Source organism: Amaranthus tricolor, chromosome 15, assembly GCF_026212465.1.
Source record: "Amaranthus tricolor cultivar Red isolate AtriRed21 chromosome 15, ASM2621246v1, whole genome shotgun sequence".
Classification (NCBI taxonomy): Eukaryota; Viridiplantae; Streptophyta; class Magnoliopsida; order Caryophyllales; family Amaranthaceae; genus Amaranthus; species Amaranthus tricolor.
Window position 1 is genome coordinate 18855963 of NC_080061.1, and position 15000 is coordinate 18870962.

General features: G+C 39.3%; 1 protein-coding gene and 1 non-coding gene across 2 annotated transcripts; one reads left to right on the forward strand and one right to left on the reverse strand.

Moving 5' to 3' along the window:
* Nucleotides 1–1139: 1139 nt before the first annotated feature.
* Nucleotides 1140–1619, forward strand: LOC130801123 (uncharacterized). The gene has a single exon (XM_057664884.1). It carries the CDS (start codon nucleotides 1140–1142, stop codon nucleotides 1617–1619), a length of 480 nt encoding a protein of 159 aa, XP_057520867.1.
* A 10866-nt stretch (nucleotides 1620–12485) lies between these two features.
* On the reverse strand, nucleotides 12486–12591 carry LOC130801987 (small nucleolar RNA R71). The gene has a single exon (XR_009039706.1). It is a non-coding gene; the product is annotated as a small nucleolar RNA R71 (small nucleolar RNA).
* Nucleotides 12592–15000: the final 2409 nt, after the last annotated feature.

A 15000-nucleotide genomic window follows, 5' to 3' on the forward strand; every position in this document is an offset into this window, starting at 1 on the left:
AGAGGATCGAAGAGTTTCTGAAATTTCTGAAAGTTCTGAAAGTTCAAGACTGGTGAGATTTTTCCAATTTTCATTGATTACAACATTAAGTAATCATAGTGTGAGTTTTTGGTGTATTTTTTTGTTAAAGAAAGATTGGTTTTAAAGAGATTAACCAACGTGTGTGTTGCAAATTGGGCATACAGCAGATTTCTAAAATTGCTGTCAAAAATCAGTTTCTGTATTCTGTATTGCTGCTCTTTGTGCATTGCTGTTTTCTTTATTGTTTCTGTTGTATAATTGTAGAAATTGTGTTTTACAGGGATTCAAAAGTTTTTGTTTCTTTCTTGCAATACAGAAAGTTTATATCAAAACTTTATTCCAGAAAAAAAACCTTGTCTGATTTTGGCTTTCTTTGATTCTGTTTTGAAGTCTAGTGTGCATCAATTGTTGAGTACGTTATTTTCGTTGTTGTTTTCTGTGATCATGGATGCAAGGGTGAATAATTTAGAGGAAGCTTTGAGACAGATCACACAGTCCTTAGCCAATGCTAGCTTAATGAACAATGACAAACCCAATGACCAACACAACCCCAACCTCACACCAAGGAACCAGGAGGATAGAAATCAACAGGATAGGAACCAGGAGTGTTTGTCCTAATGCTAGAGCTTTCACCATGCAAGAATGGAGAGAAATCAACAAGGACCAGTGTTAGAGTCATGTTAGTTGCACAAAATGGCAGGGAGTTTGAGACTTGGCCTCCTGTGGGAGAGGAAGAACCAGATGGGACCTATCGGGTGAGTGACTTAGGTAAACTGCAGAGATATGAGGATAGTGAGGAAGAATCTGAGACAGAAGAGGAAAGGGAAAGAGTCTTACCTAAAGATGAACACTATAACCTTTTCATTAGGAGAAACTTTCATGCTACACCTAAGGAGAAGTGTTCTGACCAAAGGGAAAATATTTTTCAGACTAGATGCAAGATTAAGGATTAGACCTGCACTCTCATCATAGATGGGGGAAGTGAATCAAATTGTATTAGTTTAGACCTGGTCAAAGAGTTGAGACTGATGACCAAACCCCATCCACACCCCTATAAGTTAAAATGGCTTGATGATAAGGCTAGTAGAGCTGTGAGTAAGTAGTGCCTGGTGAGTTTCATGATTGGTTCATATAAGGATAAGGTTTTGTGTGATGTGTTGGACATGAGTGCTTGTCACTTGCTGCTGGGCAGACCTTGGCAGTATGATAGAAAGACTACATATGACGGTTTTGCTAATACCTACACAGTGAGACATGAGGTAAAGCTCAAAGCCTTGATTCCTTTACCCCCACACAAGACCATACCCCCACCCCTTGGACAAAACCTACAGCTGATGAATAGAAAGGCTTGTGAGAGGGAAATAAAGAGCCAAGAGGAAGTGTATCTGATGTTTACTAAAGAGATAGACCAACCTGTAGACCTACCTGGGGAGGTTAAGCCTTTACTGCATGAGTATGCAGATGTGTTCCCTGTTGAGCTACCGCCTAGACTACTACGCATTAGGGGCATAGAACACCAAATTGACTTGATACCTGGAGCTGCCCTACCAAATAGACCTGCCTATAGGACAAACCATGTTGAGACTAAGGAGCTTTAGAGGCAGATTGAGGAGCTTATGCAGAGAGGTTATGTGAGGGAAAGCCTTAGCCCCTGTGTTGTGCTTACTATCTTAGTGCCTAAGAGAGATGGTACATGGAGGATGTGTGTTGATAGTAGAAGTGTCAACAACATTACAGTGAAGTATAGGTTCCCAATACCCAGTTTTGATGACATGTTTGATGAGTTAGCAGGTGCACAGTGGTTTAGCAAAGTTGATCTAAGGAGTGGTTATCATCAAATTAGGATAAATGAAGGTGATGAGTGGAAAATAGCCTTCAAGACTAAATATGGGTTATATTAGTGGATGGTGATGCCTTTTGGACTTACAAGAGCACCTAGTACATTCATAAGACTCACGAATGAAGTGTTGAGACCATTCCTAGGCAGATTCATTGTTGTATACTTAGATGACATCCTTGTGTATAGCAAATAATTTAGAGAACATATTGACCATTTGAGACAACTTTTTGAGGTTCTAAGAAAGAAGAGGTTATATGGCAAGCTTGAGAAATGTAGTTTCTTCATGCAGGAAGTGTTCTTTTTAGGGTTTATCATTAGAAAAGAAGGGATAAAGGTAGATCCTGCTAAAGTAAAAGCTATTCAAACCTGGCCTACACCTAACATCATTACCCAAGTCAGGGCTTTTCATGGGTTAGCCTCATTTTACAGGAGATTCATTCATAACTTTAGTGCTATCATGGCTCCTATCATAGAGTGCACAAAGAAGGGCACATTTCAGTGGACTGAGGATGTACAACTAGCTTTTGAGCAAATTAAGAAACTTCCTGATTTTTCAAAGCCATTTGAGGTAGAGTGTGATGCTTGTGGCATAGGCATAGGAGCAGTTCTGCTGCAAGAAGGGAAACCAGTGGCTTAATTTAGTGAAAAATTAAGCAAGGGTAGGCTTAACTATTCCACATATGACAAAGAATTTTATGCTCTGGTTAGAGCTTTGGAACATTGGGCACACTACCTTAAGGTTCAACCATTCATACTATACACTGATCATGAGTCCCTCAAAAACGTACATGGCCAACACAAGTTTAACCCTAGACATGCAAGATGGGTAGAAATCCTCCAAACCTTTGACTTTTCAGCCAAATACAAGACAGGAAAGACCAATGTAGTGGTTGATGCCTTGAGTAGGAAGCATAACCTATTAGCCGTACTAGGAGCTAGAGTCATAGGATTTGAAATGATTAAAGACTTGTACCCTGAGGATAGTGACTTCAAGGACATTTATGCTAGCTGCCTAGAAGGATCACAAGGCATGTTTAGCATTAACCAAGGGTTTTTGTTTAAGGGAAATAGGCTTTGTATTCCTAAGACCAATCTAAGGCAATTGTTAGTTAAAAAAGTGCATGAAGGCAGTTTAGGAGGACATTTTGGTATTCAAAAGACCCTAGATATGCTTAGTCAACATTTTTATTGGCCTAAGATGCTAGGCAATGTTGGCAAGCACATATTTAGGTGTGAAGCTTGCATTAAGGCCAAGATTACTTTTCACAAAGGAGAATACATGCCCTTACCTGTTGCCACCAAGCCTTGGGAACACCTTAGCATGGATTTCATCATGGCCTTACATAGGACTCAAAGGGGAAAGGATTCTATTATGGTTTTTGTGGACAAGTTCTCCAAGATGGCACATTTTGTTGCTTGCAACAAGGTGGATGATGCTCAAAACATAGCTAGGTTAAACTTTGCAGAGATTGTAAGATTGCATGGGGTACCTAGGACCGTTGTGTCTGATAGAGATAGCAAGTTTCTTAGTTGCTTTTGGAAATCCCTGTGGAGACTGTTAGGCACAAAGCTCTTGTATAGTACATCTCATCACCCTCAAACTGCTGGGCAAACAGAGGTGACCAACAAGACCTGGGCTTAATCTTAAGAACCTTAGTGAACAAAAATCTAAGGGATTGGGATCTTAAGTTATGCCAAGCAGAGTTTTCTTACAATAGAAGTCCTAGTTATAGTACAAAGCACTCCCCCTTTGAATGTGTTTATAGGGAGAATCCATTATTGCCTGTATCTCTAACTTGTAATTTTGAAAATGACAGGGTACACAAAGATGTTGTGGAGCAAGCTAAAGAAACGATGAAGCTGCACGTGTTGATTCAGGAAAACATTCAGAAGGCCAATGCAAAATACAAGCTCAAAGCAGACAAAGGAAATCACTCCAAACAACAGCTAGAAGAAGGAGATTTTGTGTGGATATACCTAAGAAAAGCAAGATTTCCCCATCTAAGGAGGAATAAACTCATGCCTAGAGCCATAGGGCCCTTCCAGATCATACAAAAGTTAAGAAATAATGCATACAAAGTAGATCTTCTGGAAGAGTATAGTGGTTCAAACACCTTCAACATAGGTGATCTCAAACCATACACTAAACCTACAGAATTGAGGACAATTCTTCCTCAAGAAGGGGGAGTTAAATTAAGTATGCAAGGCACACATGGCTCAAGCATGACACTAGAAGAAGATAAGCATGAAGATGAAGCCAACCAAGTCCTCACACAAAGACTCCAAGACTGCACAAAAGGTAAACAGAACAAACAGAACTGCCAGCCACCTCCTGCTGACCAGCAGACCTTACAACCCTTCCACAGAGCTAACCTGAGCATCCCCGGAGACACCAAGGGTAGAATCAGAATCTCTATGCATGGGCCTTACTACCATGGTCCAAGATTCCTCTTGAAAATCATAGAAGATGCCCAAGGAATGATGCTGAAGCTCGGGTGTTCAGCGGACAGTACAGCAGAATGAATCAGTATTCTGTTTTTTTGATTTTGATTCTTAAGACGTGCACATGTTAGTCACGTGTCATTGTTTTTGCCGTTATTTTGGTTTGGCTGCATAAACATTAGTCTTACCTAATTTTCGAAGGTCTCATAGCTCTATAAATAAGAGGCTAATCCCTTGTAAACACAGTTTCAGATTTTCAGAAATAAAACACATTTGTTGTTTCCTTCAAAACATTGTCTGTTTTGTTGAGTGGATATTAGTCATATATTCAAACCTTTGAGTTGTTAGTCATACAACTTCAAAGTTTATCTTGCATTCCACAAGGTAGTCAATCCTTGGGTTGTATTATTCATTACATGAAGATGGTGAGTGAAGCCATTGGAGGGTAGTCAGTTAGCCGGAAAATCAAGATTTGGTTTCTTGAAGCTGATCTTGTGTTGTGTTTTGTGTTTTGTGTGTTGTTCGTGTCTTTTCCATTCCAATACATATTCATCATCTTGGGGCAAATTAAGGTGTGCCATCCACCCTTAATTTGGTGCACTTATGAACAAATTTTGTATTCGATGCTCGGAACTTCTGTGAAATTCAATGACTATCTGTCGTGTATTAGAAAATCACCATCATCATTCGATTACTGCCTCAGCAAATGGTAAATGATTCTTAAGCTAAGCCCTCAAATATGGTTTCTGCCTTGCAGATGGTCTGAATATGGGACAAGGGAGTAAAGAGGAATTTAAGAATTTAGAGAGCTTTTATTAATGGAATTTTTCATTTGTAAGTGCAAAATTGAAATTCAGGGTTTAGAAAAGGAATTCAATGAGAAACAAAAAATTAAAACTTACATTAATGAAAATGGTTAAATGTTAAGGGATGGAATTGAATGCGAAAAAAAAATTGAAACACCACTAGTGGAACAAACCTCATTTGCTGCGGTTTTTTGGCCATTATTTGCTGCGATTTTGGCCCCAAACAATATTAATTAATGGCCTATTTTAAATGCTGTGGTTTAAAACCGCAGCAAAAAATGGCATTATTTGCTGCGGTCAGCCCCCAAAACCGCAGCAAATAATGGAACTTATTTGCTGCGGTTTTGGGGGTTGACTGCGGCAAATAGCTATTTTTTTTTCATTTTTTGTTTTATTCTAATAATAATCCAATAATAATGTAGAATGTAATAACAATGATTATCAGATAATAATCCAATGATAATCACAAATAATCACCAATAATCTCTTTGTAGTAAAAAATTCTCGATAATATAATATAATATGTACGTACATATATATACAATAATATACATTAAAGTCCTAAAAAAATCTATACTAATTACAATTTATCAAGGACAAAAATTAGCAAGATACGCGGCAATCTAATCTTTTAATTCGCGCATCTCTTCACCTCTCAGAGGACGTGTTTCCCTCGGAATGTCGTATAAAACCTATAATATAATATAAAATTAAAAGATTCATAAACATTAGATTTTACCAATAATAATAATTTAAGAACGTAACAAATACTTACGGCATCTATGTTTTTGACTCCAACCTCCTTCACGCATTTTAAGATATCGTCCATGTATTTGAGAGTGTAGTAGCCGCAATCAACGAAATTAGAAGGTTGTTGAAAGCACTAAGAGAAAATAGATGTTAGTGCCAAAGAAGCATAAAAACGCATAAAATCGCAACTTAATACGTAATTTCTAGCATACGACTATGATTTTCAATTCTAACCACTTCAACGCAATAATATAGACCAAATAGTGTTGTGTTCCAAGTTTCGTGCAAAACAAACTAAGTTTGAGCTACTTTATGCTCAAAAGTGCCAAAAACGCTTAAAAACCCTTAATATCGCAACTTAACACGTAATTTCTAGCATATGACAATGATTTTCAATTCTAACCACTTCAACACAATAATATATACCAAATAGTGTTGTGTGCCAAGTTTCGTGCAAAACAAACCAAGTTTGAGCTACTTTATGCGCAAACGTGCCAAAAACGCTTAAAAACCCTTAAAATCGCAACTTAACACGTAATTTCTAGCATATGACAATGATTTTCATTTCTAACCACTTCAACACAATAATATCTACCAAATAGTTTTATGTGCCAAGTTTCGTGCAAAACAAACCAAGTTTGAGCTACTTTATGCACAAACGTACCAAAAACGGTTAAAAACCCTTAAAATCGCAACTATGATTTTCTGTTTCTATTTTAAGTGCCCATGTATAGCACGTGCGTTTTAATTAGGCGTGTGCTAATATAGCCATTATGTTAGTTGAGAGCTCTATATAAGGAGAGCCGCACTTGTGTAATAAACAAGACCAGAAGACAGCAGTTGTAGAGGAACAGAACACAACAGCAGCAGCAACAACCCAGCCCGCTGACCAGCCCACCTTGCAACATGACCTAGCCTTGACCATGGAGATCTGGGCCTAACCAATCTTGGGGACGTCATCTCCATACATAGGCCTAGCCATAAAGGTCAAAGAGCCATGCTGGTAGTGCATACAATCGCCTAGAACACAAGCACAAGGGAACCTAGTTGCTGATCCTAATCAGAACAGCACAACAGCACAACTTGCGACCAGGCCACCTTGCACGACACGTGGAGACCAAACCTGTGCACCCAGGACCTGAGCTATAGTAGAAATGGAATCTTCATACAAGGATCTTTCCATCAAGACTCTAAGTGTCCATTTCCAAGCATGGGAAGTCATTCAAAAAGTGAGCCCAAGGTCACCCAGTCGCCAGTTTTAGTTTGAAGGCATTGTAGAGTATTTTAGTTGTCTGTTATGTTTTTAAGTGTGCAAATGTTTTGCACGTGGTTGTTTTTAGCCGTTAGAGTATAGAAATCTATAAATAGACTCTAGGCCTCGTGTAAATGTATCCAACATTGATTAATTCAATTTCATTTCTCAAATTCACGCGCGAAAGTGCCAAAAACGGTTAAAAACCCATAAAATCGCAACTTAACACGTAATTTCTAGCATATGACTATGATTTTCAATTCTAACCACTTCAACACAATAATATATACCAAATATTGTTGTGTGCCAAGTTTCGTGCAAAAAAAAAACCAAGTTTGAGCCACTTTATGCGCAAACGTGCCAAAAATGGTTAAAAACCCTTAAAATCGCAACTTAACACGTAATTTCTAGCATATGACAATGATTTTAAATTCTAACCACTTCAACACAATAATATTTACCAAATAGTGTTGTGTGCCAAGTTTCGTGCAAACCAGACCAAGTTTGAGCTACTTTATGCGCAAACGTGCAAAAAACGCTTAAAAACCATATAAAATTGCAACTTAACACGTAATTTCTAGAATATGACAATGATTTTAAATTCTAACCACTTCAACACAATAATATATATCAAATAGTGTTGTGTGCCAAGTTTCGTGCAAAAAAAAACCAAGTTTGAGCTACTTTATGCGCAAAAGTGCCAAAAACGCATTAAAAACCTTAAAATCGCAACTTAACACGTAATTTCTAGCATATGACAATGATTTTTAATTCTAACCACTTCAACACAATAATATATACCAAATAGTGTTGTGTGCTAAGTTTCGTGCAAAACAAACCAAGTTTGAGCTACTTTATGCACAAACGTGCCAAAAACGCTTAAAAACCCTTAAAATCACAACTTAACACGTAATTTCTAGCATATGACTATGATTTTTAATTCTAACGACTTCAACACAATAATATATACCAAATAGTGTTGTGTGCCAAGTTTCGTGCAAAACAAACCAAGTTTGAGCTACTTTATGCGCAAAAGTGCCAAAAACGCTTAAAAACGCATAAAATCGAATTTGTGTACCTTTATTGCTTTCTATTTTGGAAATGTGGCTCTGGATGTAGATCCCATTTGTCCACGCACTTTTTTCGAAACACATGGGAAAAGTAAGAAAATTTTGTTAGTAATTCGGTTATTAAAACAATTAAACAACAATGCCTAACTTGTAAGATAGTGAACATCACCTCATGTAGATATGGAAAATAGCTACGTTCAGCATCTTTCGTCTCAAAAGTTGCCCGATGTCACTAGGACCAATAATTACAAACGGGCTCTCTAAAAAGCAGTATTGCTCCTTCAGCAGGTTCAGAATGATTGGGTCCTCCTCACTTATGCGAGATGCACAAGTGTGCAGCCATTTGCAATCTTGAGAGAGATCTTTTAGCTCCTCATCAGTCAAAATTGGAGTGCTTGGCATCGACTTTGACCCAGTCGACACCTTTGCTGAGAAACCGACCTCTCTCCAAGATCCCTTTGGACTCTTTTGCTATTTCAATTTATACAATTAATTTAGTGTAAGCATGCAATTAAAAAAATAAAAATAAATAAGGTACAAATGATTCTTACCATGTTAGTGAATCGGACCCAAGCATATGGCCATGTGACGAAATACCTAGGGCGTCTGATAGTTTCTCAAGGCTCCATGCTGGCATTGGAATTGGGAGTGAGAAATCTTCAAACCCCTTTACAATAGTTTCCACGGCCACACTGATGTGGCCACTTGTAACAGGCATTGAATGCACTGTTTGGCCCTCTTTGTTTGGCTGGGCCACACCATATGCAACCTCAGTTAAGTCGCCATCACTAGCAACACCTAACTGAGGCAACAAAAGAGAACAAGGAATCGCCTCCTGAAAATTGTGTCGTTTAGTATAATAAGCATCATAATAAAATATTAAAACGCGTTGCAATTTAAATTAATAAGTGCTTATATATTTAAAAACTTTGTACCTATAGCACTGGCTCCGGAGTTGGCTCCGGATTTTGAACAACGGAGTTTATGTTCTCCGGTGTGGGGTTTTCCCCTTTAGGGGTATTAGTAATGGGCTGGGGTGCTACGGGGGTAATGGGCTCGGGTGTTGGCTCGACCAAAGCATTAGGATCCCCATGTTGACTTTCCTGATCCTCGACAATCGGGTTTTCCAAGTCAACAACGGGTGCTCTCATCTTCTGCAACACGGCGGCCAGTTTGGCGAGAGCGTCCTTTGTAATCTCCGCAGCGTCGTTCGGGATTGAGTAGCAACACAATCTTTGCTGAATGCCTTTTGTAGCCCTACGCGGACTCCTCCTTTTCCGACTACCCGCCCACTGTAATCTTTCCCTAAGAACATATGCAATGCGTCAACATTGCCTCTTGACGTGAACTCCCCCGTAGCTTCTTTTTCCTTCCAGCCCATTTGTTCAAATTAGAAGTGATATATATAGCAATTAGTATAAGTAAATCAAAGCCAAAAAATACAAAACAAATCAAGAATATACTTAATAATTTCAAAACTCACCACAGCATCAGCAACCTTCTTCGTTCCCAAATCATTAATGGTAAATTTACCACTTGCATCTCGGGAATGAAGCCCGCAATACCAATCACGCACCCGATCTCCAGCAGGAGTATTCAGGGATGCGAAGGTAGTCGTAGATGAGGGCGTGGATTAACTTTGATTGGGGTATAAACCCGCATCCACCCACTCTTTTCGGACCTCATCGTACGTTTTCTGGCCCAAGCAATGATAAAACTTCCTTTTGCTTGCAGAATCAGAAGCTTTACCACGCTTTTCCTAATTAATCAATAGAAATCGAATGTCATGTATTAGTTTAATGCTGAAGCAAAAAAAGTAAATTCAAATTGGTAAACTATAATATAATATGAAATTCTTACAACTTCTATGGGAGTTGTTCTTTTGGCAACAAAGGCCTCCCAATCCCTCTCCGATATGTGACCCCATATTTCGTATGGCATCTTCGAAGGTGATTGCTCTCCACCTTCGTTTCCCGTTTTGACCTTTTTGGTCGTACGGGCACGCCTCTTCGTAATGCAGCTAGATACTAGCTTGGATTTGAAATCTCTGAATCTTTCAGCAACAGCTGAAAGAAACACATTCTTCTTGTCCTCATCGCTCTCGATGTGGAAAAGATTCTACAAAAAAATTTGATGTATGCATTTTGTACTATATTTTTATGCTCCTTTCCCTTGCATTTTATGGCATTCTGATGTGTGATTTCGCATTTTCCATATGGTTTTACGTTTGGTTGGAGTTTTTGTGTGTCTTTGATTATTTCAGGCCATTTTACTCCACTCTTGTATTGGAAGCGGATCACTCCTGAGCATTAGAATGCGTGCTTCGAGATTTGGCAGAGTTTGAGACCGCACTACGGCACTTTTGTGAGCTCACGGCTCCATTCGGATATGCTTTTAGTCCCGTTGGGTCTCATTTGTACTTTTGTCGTGTTCTAATGAAGAAAAGTAAGCACAAGATGATGGGTCCGGGCGAGTATTTTCATACCCGAGCGATTTCAATTGAGAAATAGGAATGTAAGCCTCCAAGCCCAAGACCTGGTCGGGTATACTCTAAACCCGGTCGGGTCTGTCAATAATCACTTTCATGAATGTTCAGCTTACGGACCCGGTCCGGTCTTTCTTAAACCCGGTCGGGTCCTGCGTTTTCTGCTCTGTGGAAAACTCCCAGCACACGGACCCGGTCCGGTCTTCCAGAAACCCGGTCCGGTCCTGCTTTAATAACTGTTTTTCCGCACGGTTTTTGTTTTATGATGAGGAATGTAACAAGGGGGCAAGCAACATTTTCTTCTCTGTTTTTTTAGATATTATTAACTCTTCACTTTTGGAGAAAAAACTTTGTAACTTTCGATTACTTTCGTTCATCCTTTGGTATTCAACTTCAAGTATTAATTCTTTATCCTTTCCTTGTTATTACTTTTAATCATGTTTTATTTAATTAATTCTTGTTTTGTTGCAATCGATATGTGTGGGTAGTTTCTTAATCTAGGGTTAGATGGAACCCTAGCCATGATGTTAATGATGAATTATTGAATCCCAATCCCTTTTTATTATGCATAATCCTTGTTCATGCTTGGTTTCTTATGCTAGTTAACTCATGTACTTTCAATAGAAATTTTGGAAATTGTGGTTAAAGATTCATTCAATTGCTAACGAAAGTTTGAGTTGAATGAATTGCCTTTTAGATCAAGGGCTTGATAATCTTCATGATAATAGATAGATTTGATTGTTGGATCTTATAGAATACTATGCTCAATGTCATTACTATACTTGATTCCATGAAAATAGGTTTGATAGTATGGTAGTGAAGGTAATAGTCTTCGAAAGGAGTTTTTAGTATCTTTAATGGTGTATTCATCCTATTGAACTTGGTTATGATTATTGTAGGGGTAGTAGGATCTCATTGTCATCATATCATGCTAGTGGGGAAGTTTATCCCTAGATGTTTTAGTATCATTGATTTACCTTTCTAATTTAATTGCTTGTATTCTAGTCATTTAGTTAGTTTAGACATATATTCTCCAAATTTGTGTGTTACTTAGGATCAATTGGTAGCCGGAAAATAATCATTTACTACATTGTTCCCTGTGGATTCGACCCTAACTGCTGCTATACTAGTTGCATATTAAGAATTGTTTGGTAGTACATAAACGACCTATCAAATTTTGGCGCCGTTGCCGGGGAACAACGGATTAGTTTATTGTTTACTTTCTGAGTTTAAATTGATTCTTTTTCTCTGATTTCGCTTTGTTTATGTCCCCCCTCCCCTATCTATTTAACCCTTTGCTTTTAGTTTCTTTTGTTGCATGCAAACCAGACGACAGGGACATGAACTAGTACCTTTTGACCCTGAAATCGAAGCAACAGCAAGAAGACTCAACTCTAGGCAAAGAAGGCGAAGAAACAGAGAAGGGAAGATTTAACCATGGCTGAAACACCAGAGAAACCCCTCATGGATTACATCACTCCCGATTCTAGCACTGTCACTACTAGCATTTTGAGGCCAGAGATTACCGGGAACCAGTATGAGATTCGGTCAGCATTCTTCAACTGGATTGCTCAGGACCAATTTCATGGTATGGAGAATGAGAACCCAACCGACCACATTAATCTATTCATCGACAAGTGCATGACACACAAGTACAACAACATCACTTCCGATCAATTAATGTTGATAGCTTTCCCTTTTTCTCTTGCGGGGGCGGCTAAGCAGTGGCTATGTGAGGAAGAACCCAACTCCATTGCTACTTGGGAGGCTCTGAAAAAGGCATTCTTGCATTGATACTACGCACCCGGAAAAACTTCAAAGTACCGAAATGAAATATCTACTTTCAAACAAAAAGACGAGGGATCACTCTATGATGCATGGGAGAGATTCAAAAGTCTAATTAGAAAGTGCCCATATCACGGATTACCAGATTGGATGGTTATTGAGACAGTCTACAAAGCTTTGAGGCATGAAATCCAGACTTCTTTGGATGCTGCTGCTGGAGGTAACTTTATGATGAAAACACTAACCCAGGCCAAGAAATTCTTGATGACATGGCCTCAAATTACCACTGGCGAGAACAATCAACTCCAAAGCGAGGTGGTAGGTATGAAGTGGATGCTATTGTTGCTTTGACTAATAATGTACAGGCTTTGACAAGGAAGGTTGAGCAATTGGATGTAGCTGCAGTAGATAAAGTCCGTGGTGCTTGTGGCTTAAATGGGCATTCCAGCGTTGATTGCCAACTTCAAGCCGAAGGGGCTGCTACTGTGGAACAAGTCAACGCCATCCAAAATCAGAATGCCAGACAACAATACAACCCCTTTTCCAACACCTTCAACCCAGGATGGAGGGATCATCCAAATTTCTCCTACAGAAACAACAATGCCCAGAATCCCTCATCCTCGTACAACTTACCATCGGGTTTCCAACAAAGACCTCCCTTCCCACCTCAACAACAACATCCACCGAAGTCCAACCTTGAGAGCTTGATGGAGAACTTCATTGCTACCCAAAGCAATCAAAATAAACACTTCAGCACCTCCATTAATTAGATTTTATCTCACAACAAAATGATCGATACTCAGATGGCTTAGATGGCACAACAATTGAGTAACTTGTCCATGCAAAAGGGGCAACTTCCGGGAAACACAGAAAAAAAACCCAACCACATCTCCCCATCAGCAACTTAATGCAGTAACTACGAGGAGTGGTAGGACACCTCATGATCCAGCCCCTAAAGTAAAGACCCCACCTATTGTTTTTCCAGATGCAGGAACTAATGATGATGTTTCTGAAGAAAAGAAGGATGAGCCAGTCAATTCAGACAAGCCCACAATTGGCGGTCGAACTTACACACCACCAGTGCCGTTTCCTTCTAGATTGGCATAGGCGAAGCTTGAGCATAAATATGGAAAATTTCTTCAAGTTTTGAGCAAGCTACAGATCAACATCCCCTTCTTAGAAGCCATTAAGGAAATACCCTCTTATGCTAAATTCCTCAAGGACATCATTTCTAACAAACGCAAGCTAGAGGAGAGTGTGGTGGAAACTTTGAATGGGCAATGTAGTGCTATTTGGGATGCAAGGTTCCTAAGAAACAAGCTGATCCTGGTAGTTTTACTATCTCGCTGAAGTTGGGGAAATATGTGTCTGCCGTAGCCCTTGTTGATTTAGGGGCTAGTGTGAGTGTGATGCCCTTGACATTATGCAAAAAGATCAATGGCGAGATGAAAGCCACTCGAATGTCTATACAATTAGCCGATCGATCTGTGAGATACCCAGTTGCTATTCTTGAGGATTTCCCTGACCAAGTTGGTAATTACTTCGTACCCTACGATTTCGTCATCATGGATATGGAAGAGGATGCCCGCATTCCGGTGATTTTGGGTTGTGATTTTTTAAAGACTACAGCAGCCATTTTTGATGTGAAGAATGGGAAGTTATCACTTGAGATTTTGGGAGAACAGCTGCATTTCCATCTCCCCTCATCCATGGCACATCCTGCCATTGGGGAGACTGTTTATCGGATGGATGCGATAGTTGATGCTACTGGAATCCACACCCTCCATTGTTGATCCGCTTTATGCAGCTATTGAGGGCAACTATGAGAAGGATAGAGCCGATGTGATTGAGATGGTCCAAGTTTTAGATGCTGCACCTACATTTGTTCCTGTCAAAGCTAAGTTTGAGGATATCCCACCTTTGAAGGTGTCCACCATTGAGGAACGAAAGGAGTGTACTACGCCTCCTCAGGTAGAATTAAAACCTCTTCCCCCTTCTTTGAAGTATGTTTTCCTAGAGGAGAATGATACCTACCTTGTTATTGTCAATGCTGAACTCAATGGCACTCAAATTGAGCGATTGCTCACAGTTCTGAAAAAGTATAAGAGTGTTATTGGGTACACTATTGATGACATCAAGGGTATTAATCCTTCATTCTGCACTCATAAGATCTTTCTTGAAGATGATCATACCTCTTTTATAGAACCACAACGAAGGCTTAATCCTAATATGAAGGAGGTAGTCAAGAAAGAAGTTCTTAAACTACTTGAAGCAGGAATAATATTCCCCATTTCAGATAACAAGTGGGTGAGTCCTGTTCAAGTAGTTCCCAAAAAGGGAGGTATGACCGTTGTCAAGAATGACAAAGGAGAATTGATTTCCACTAGAACTGTCACAGAATGGCGAATGTGTATTGACTATCGCAAGCTGAATAAAGCCACCCGAAAAGACCATTTCCCTCTCCCTTTCATTGATCAGATGTTGGAAAGAATGGCTAAGCATTCCTTTTTCTGTTACTTAGATGGATACTCAGGTTTCTTTCAAATTCC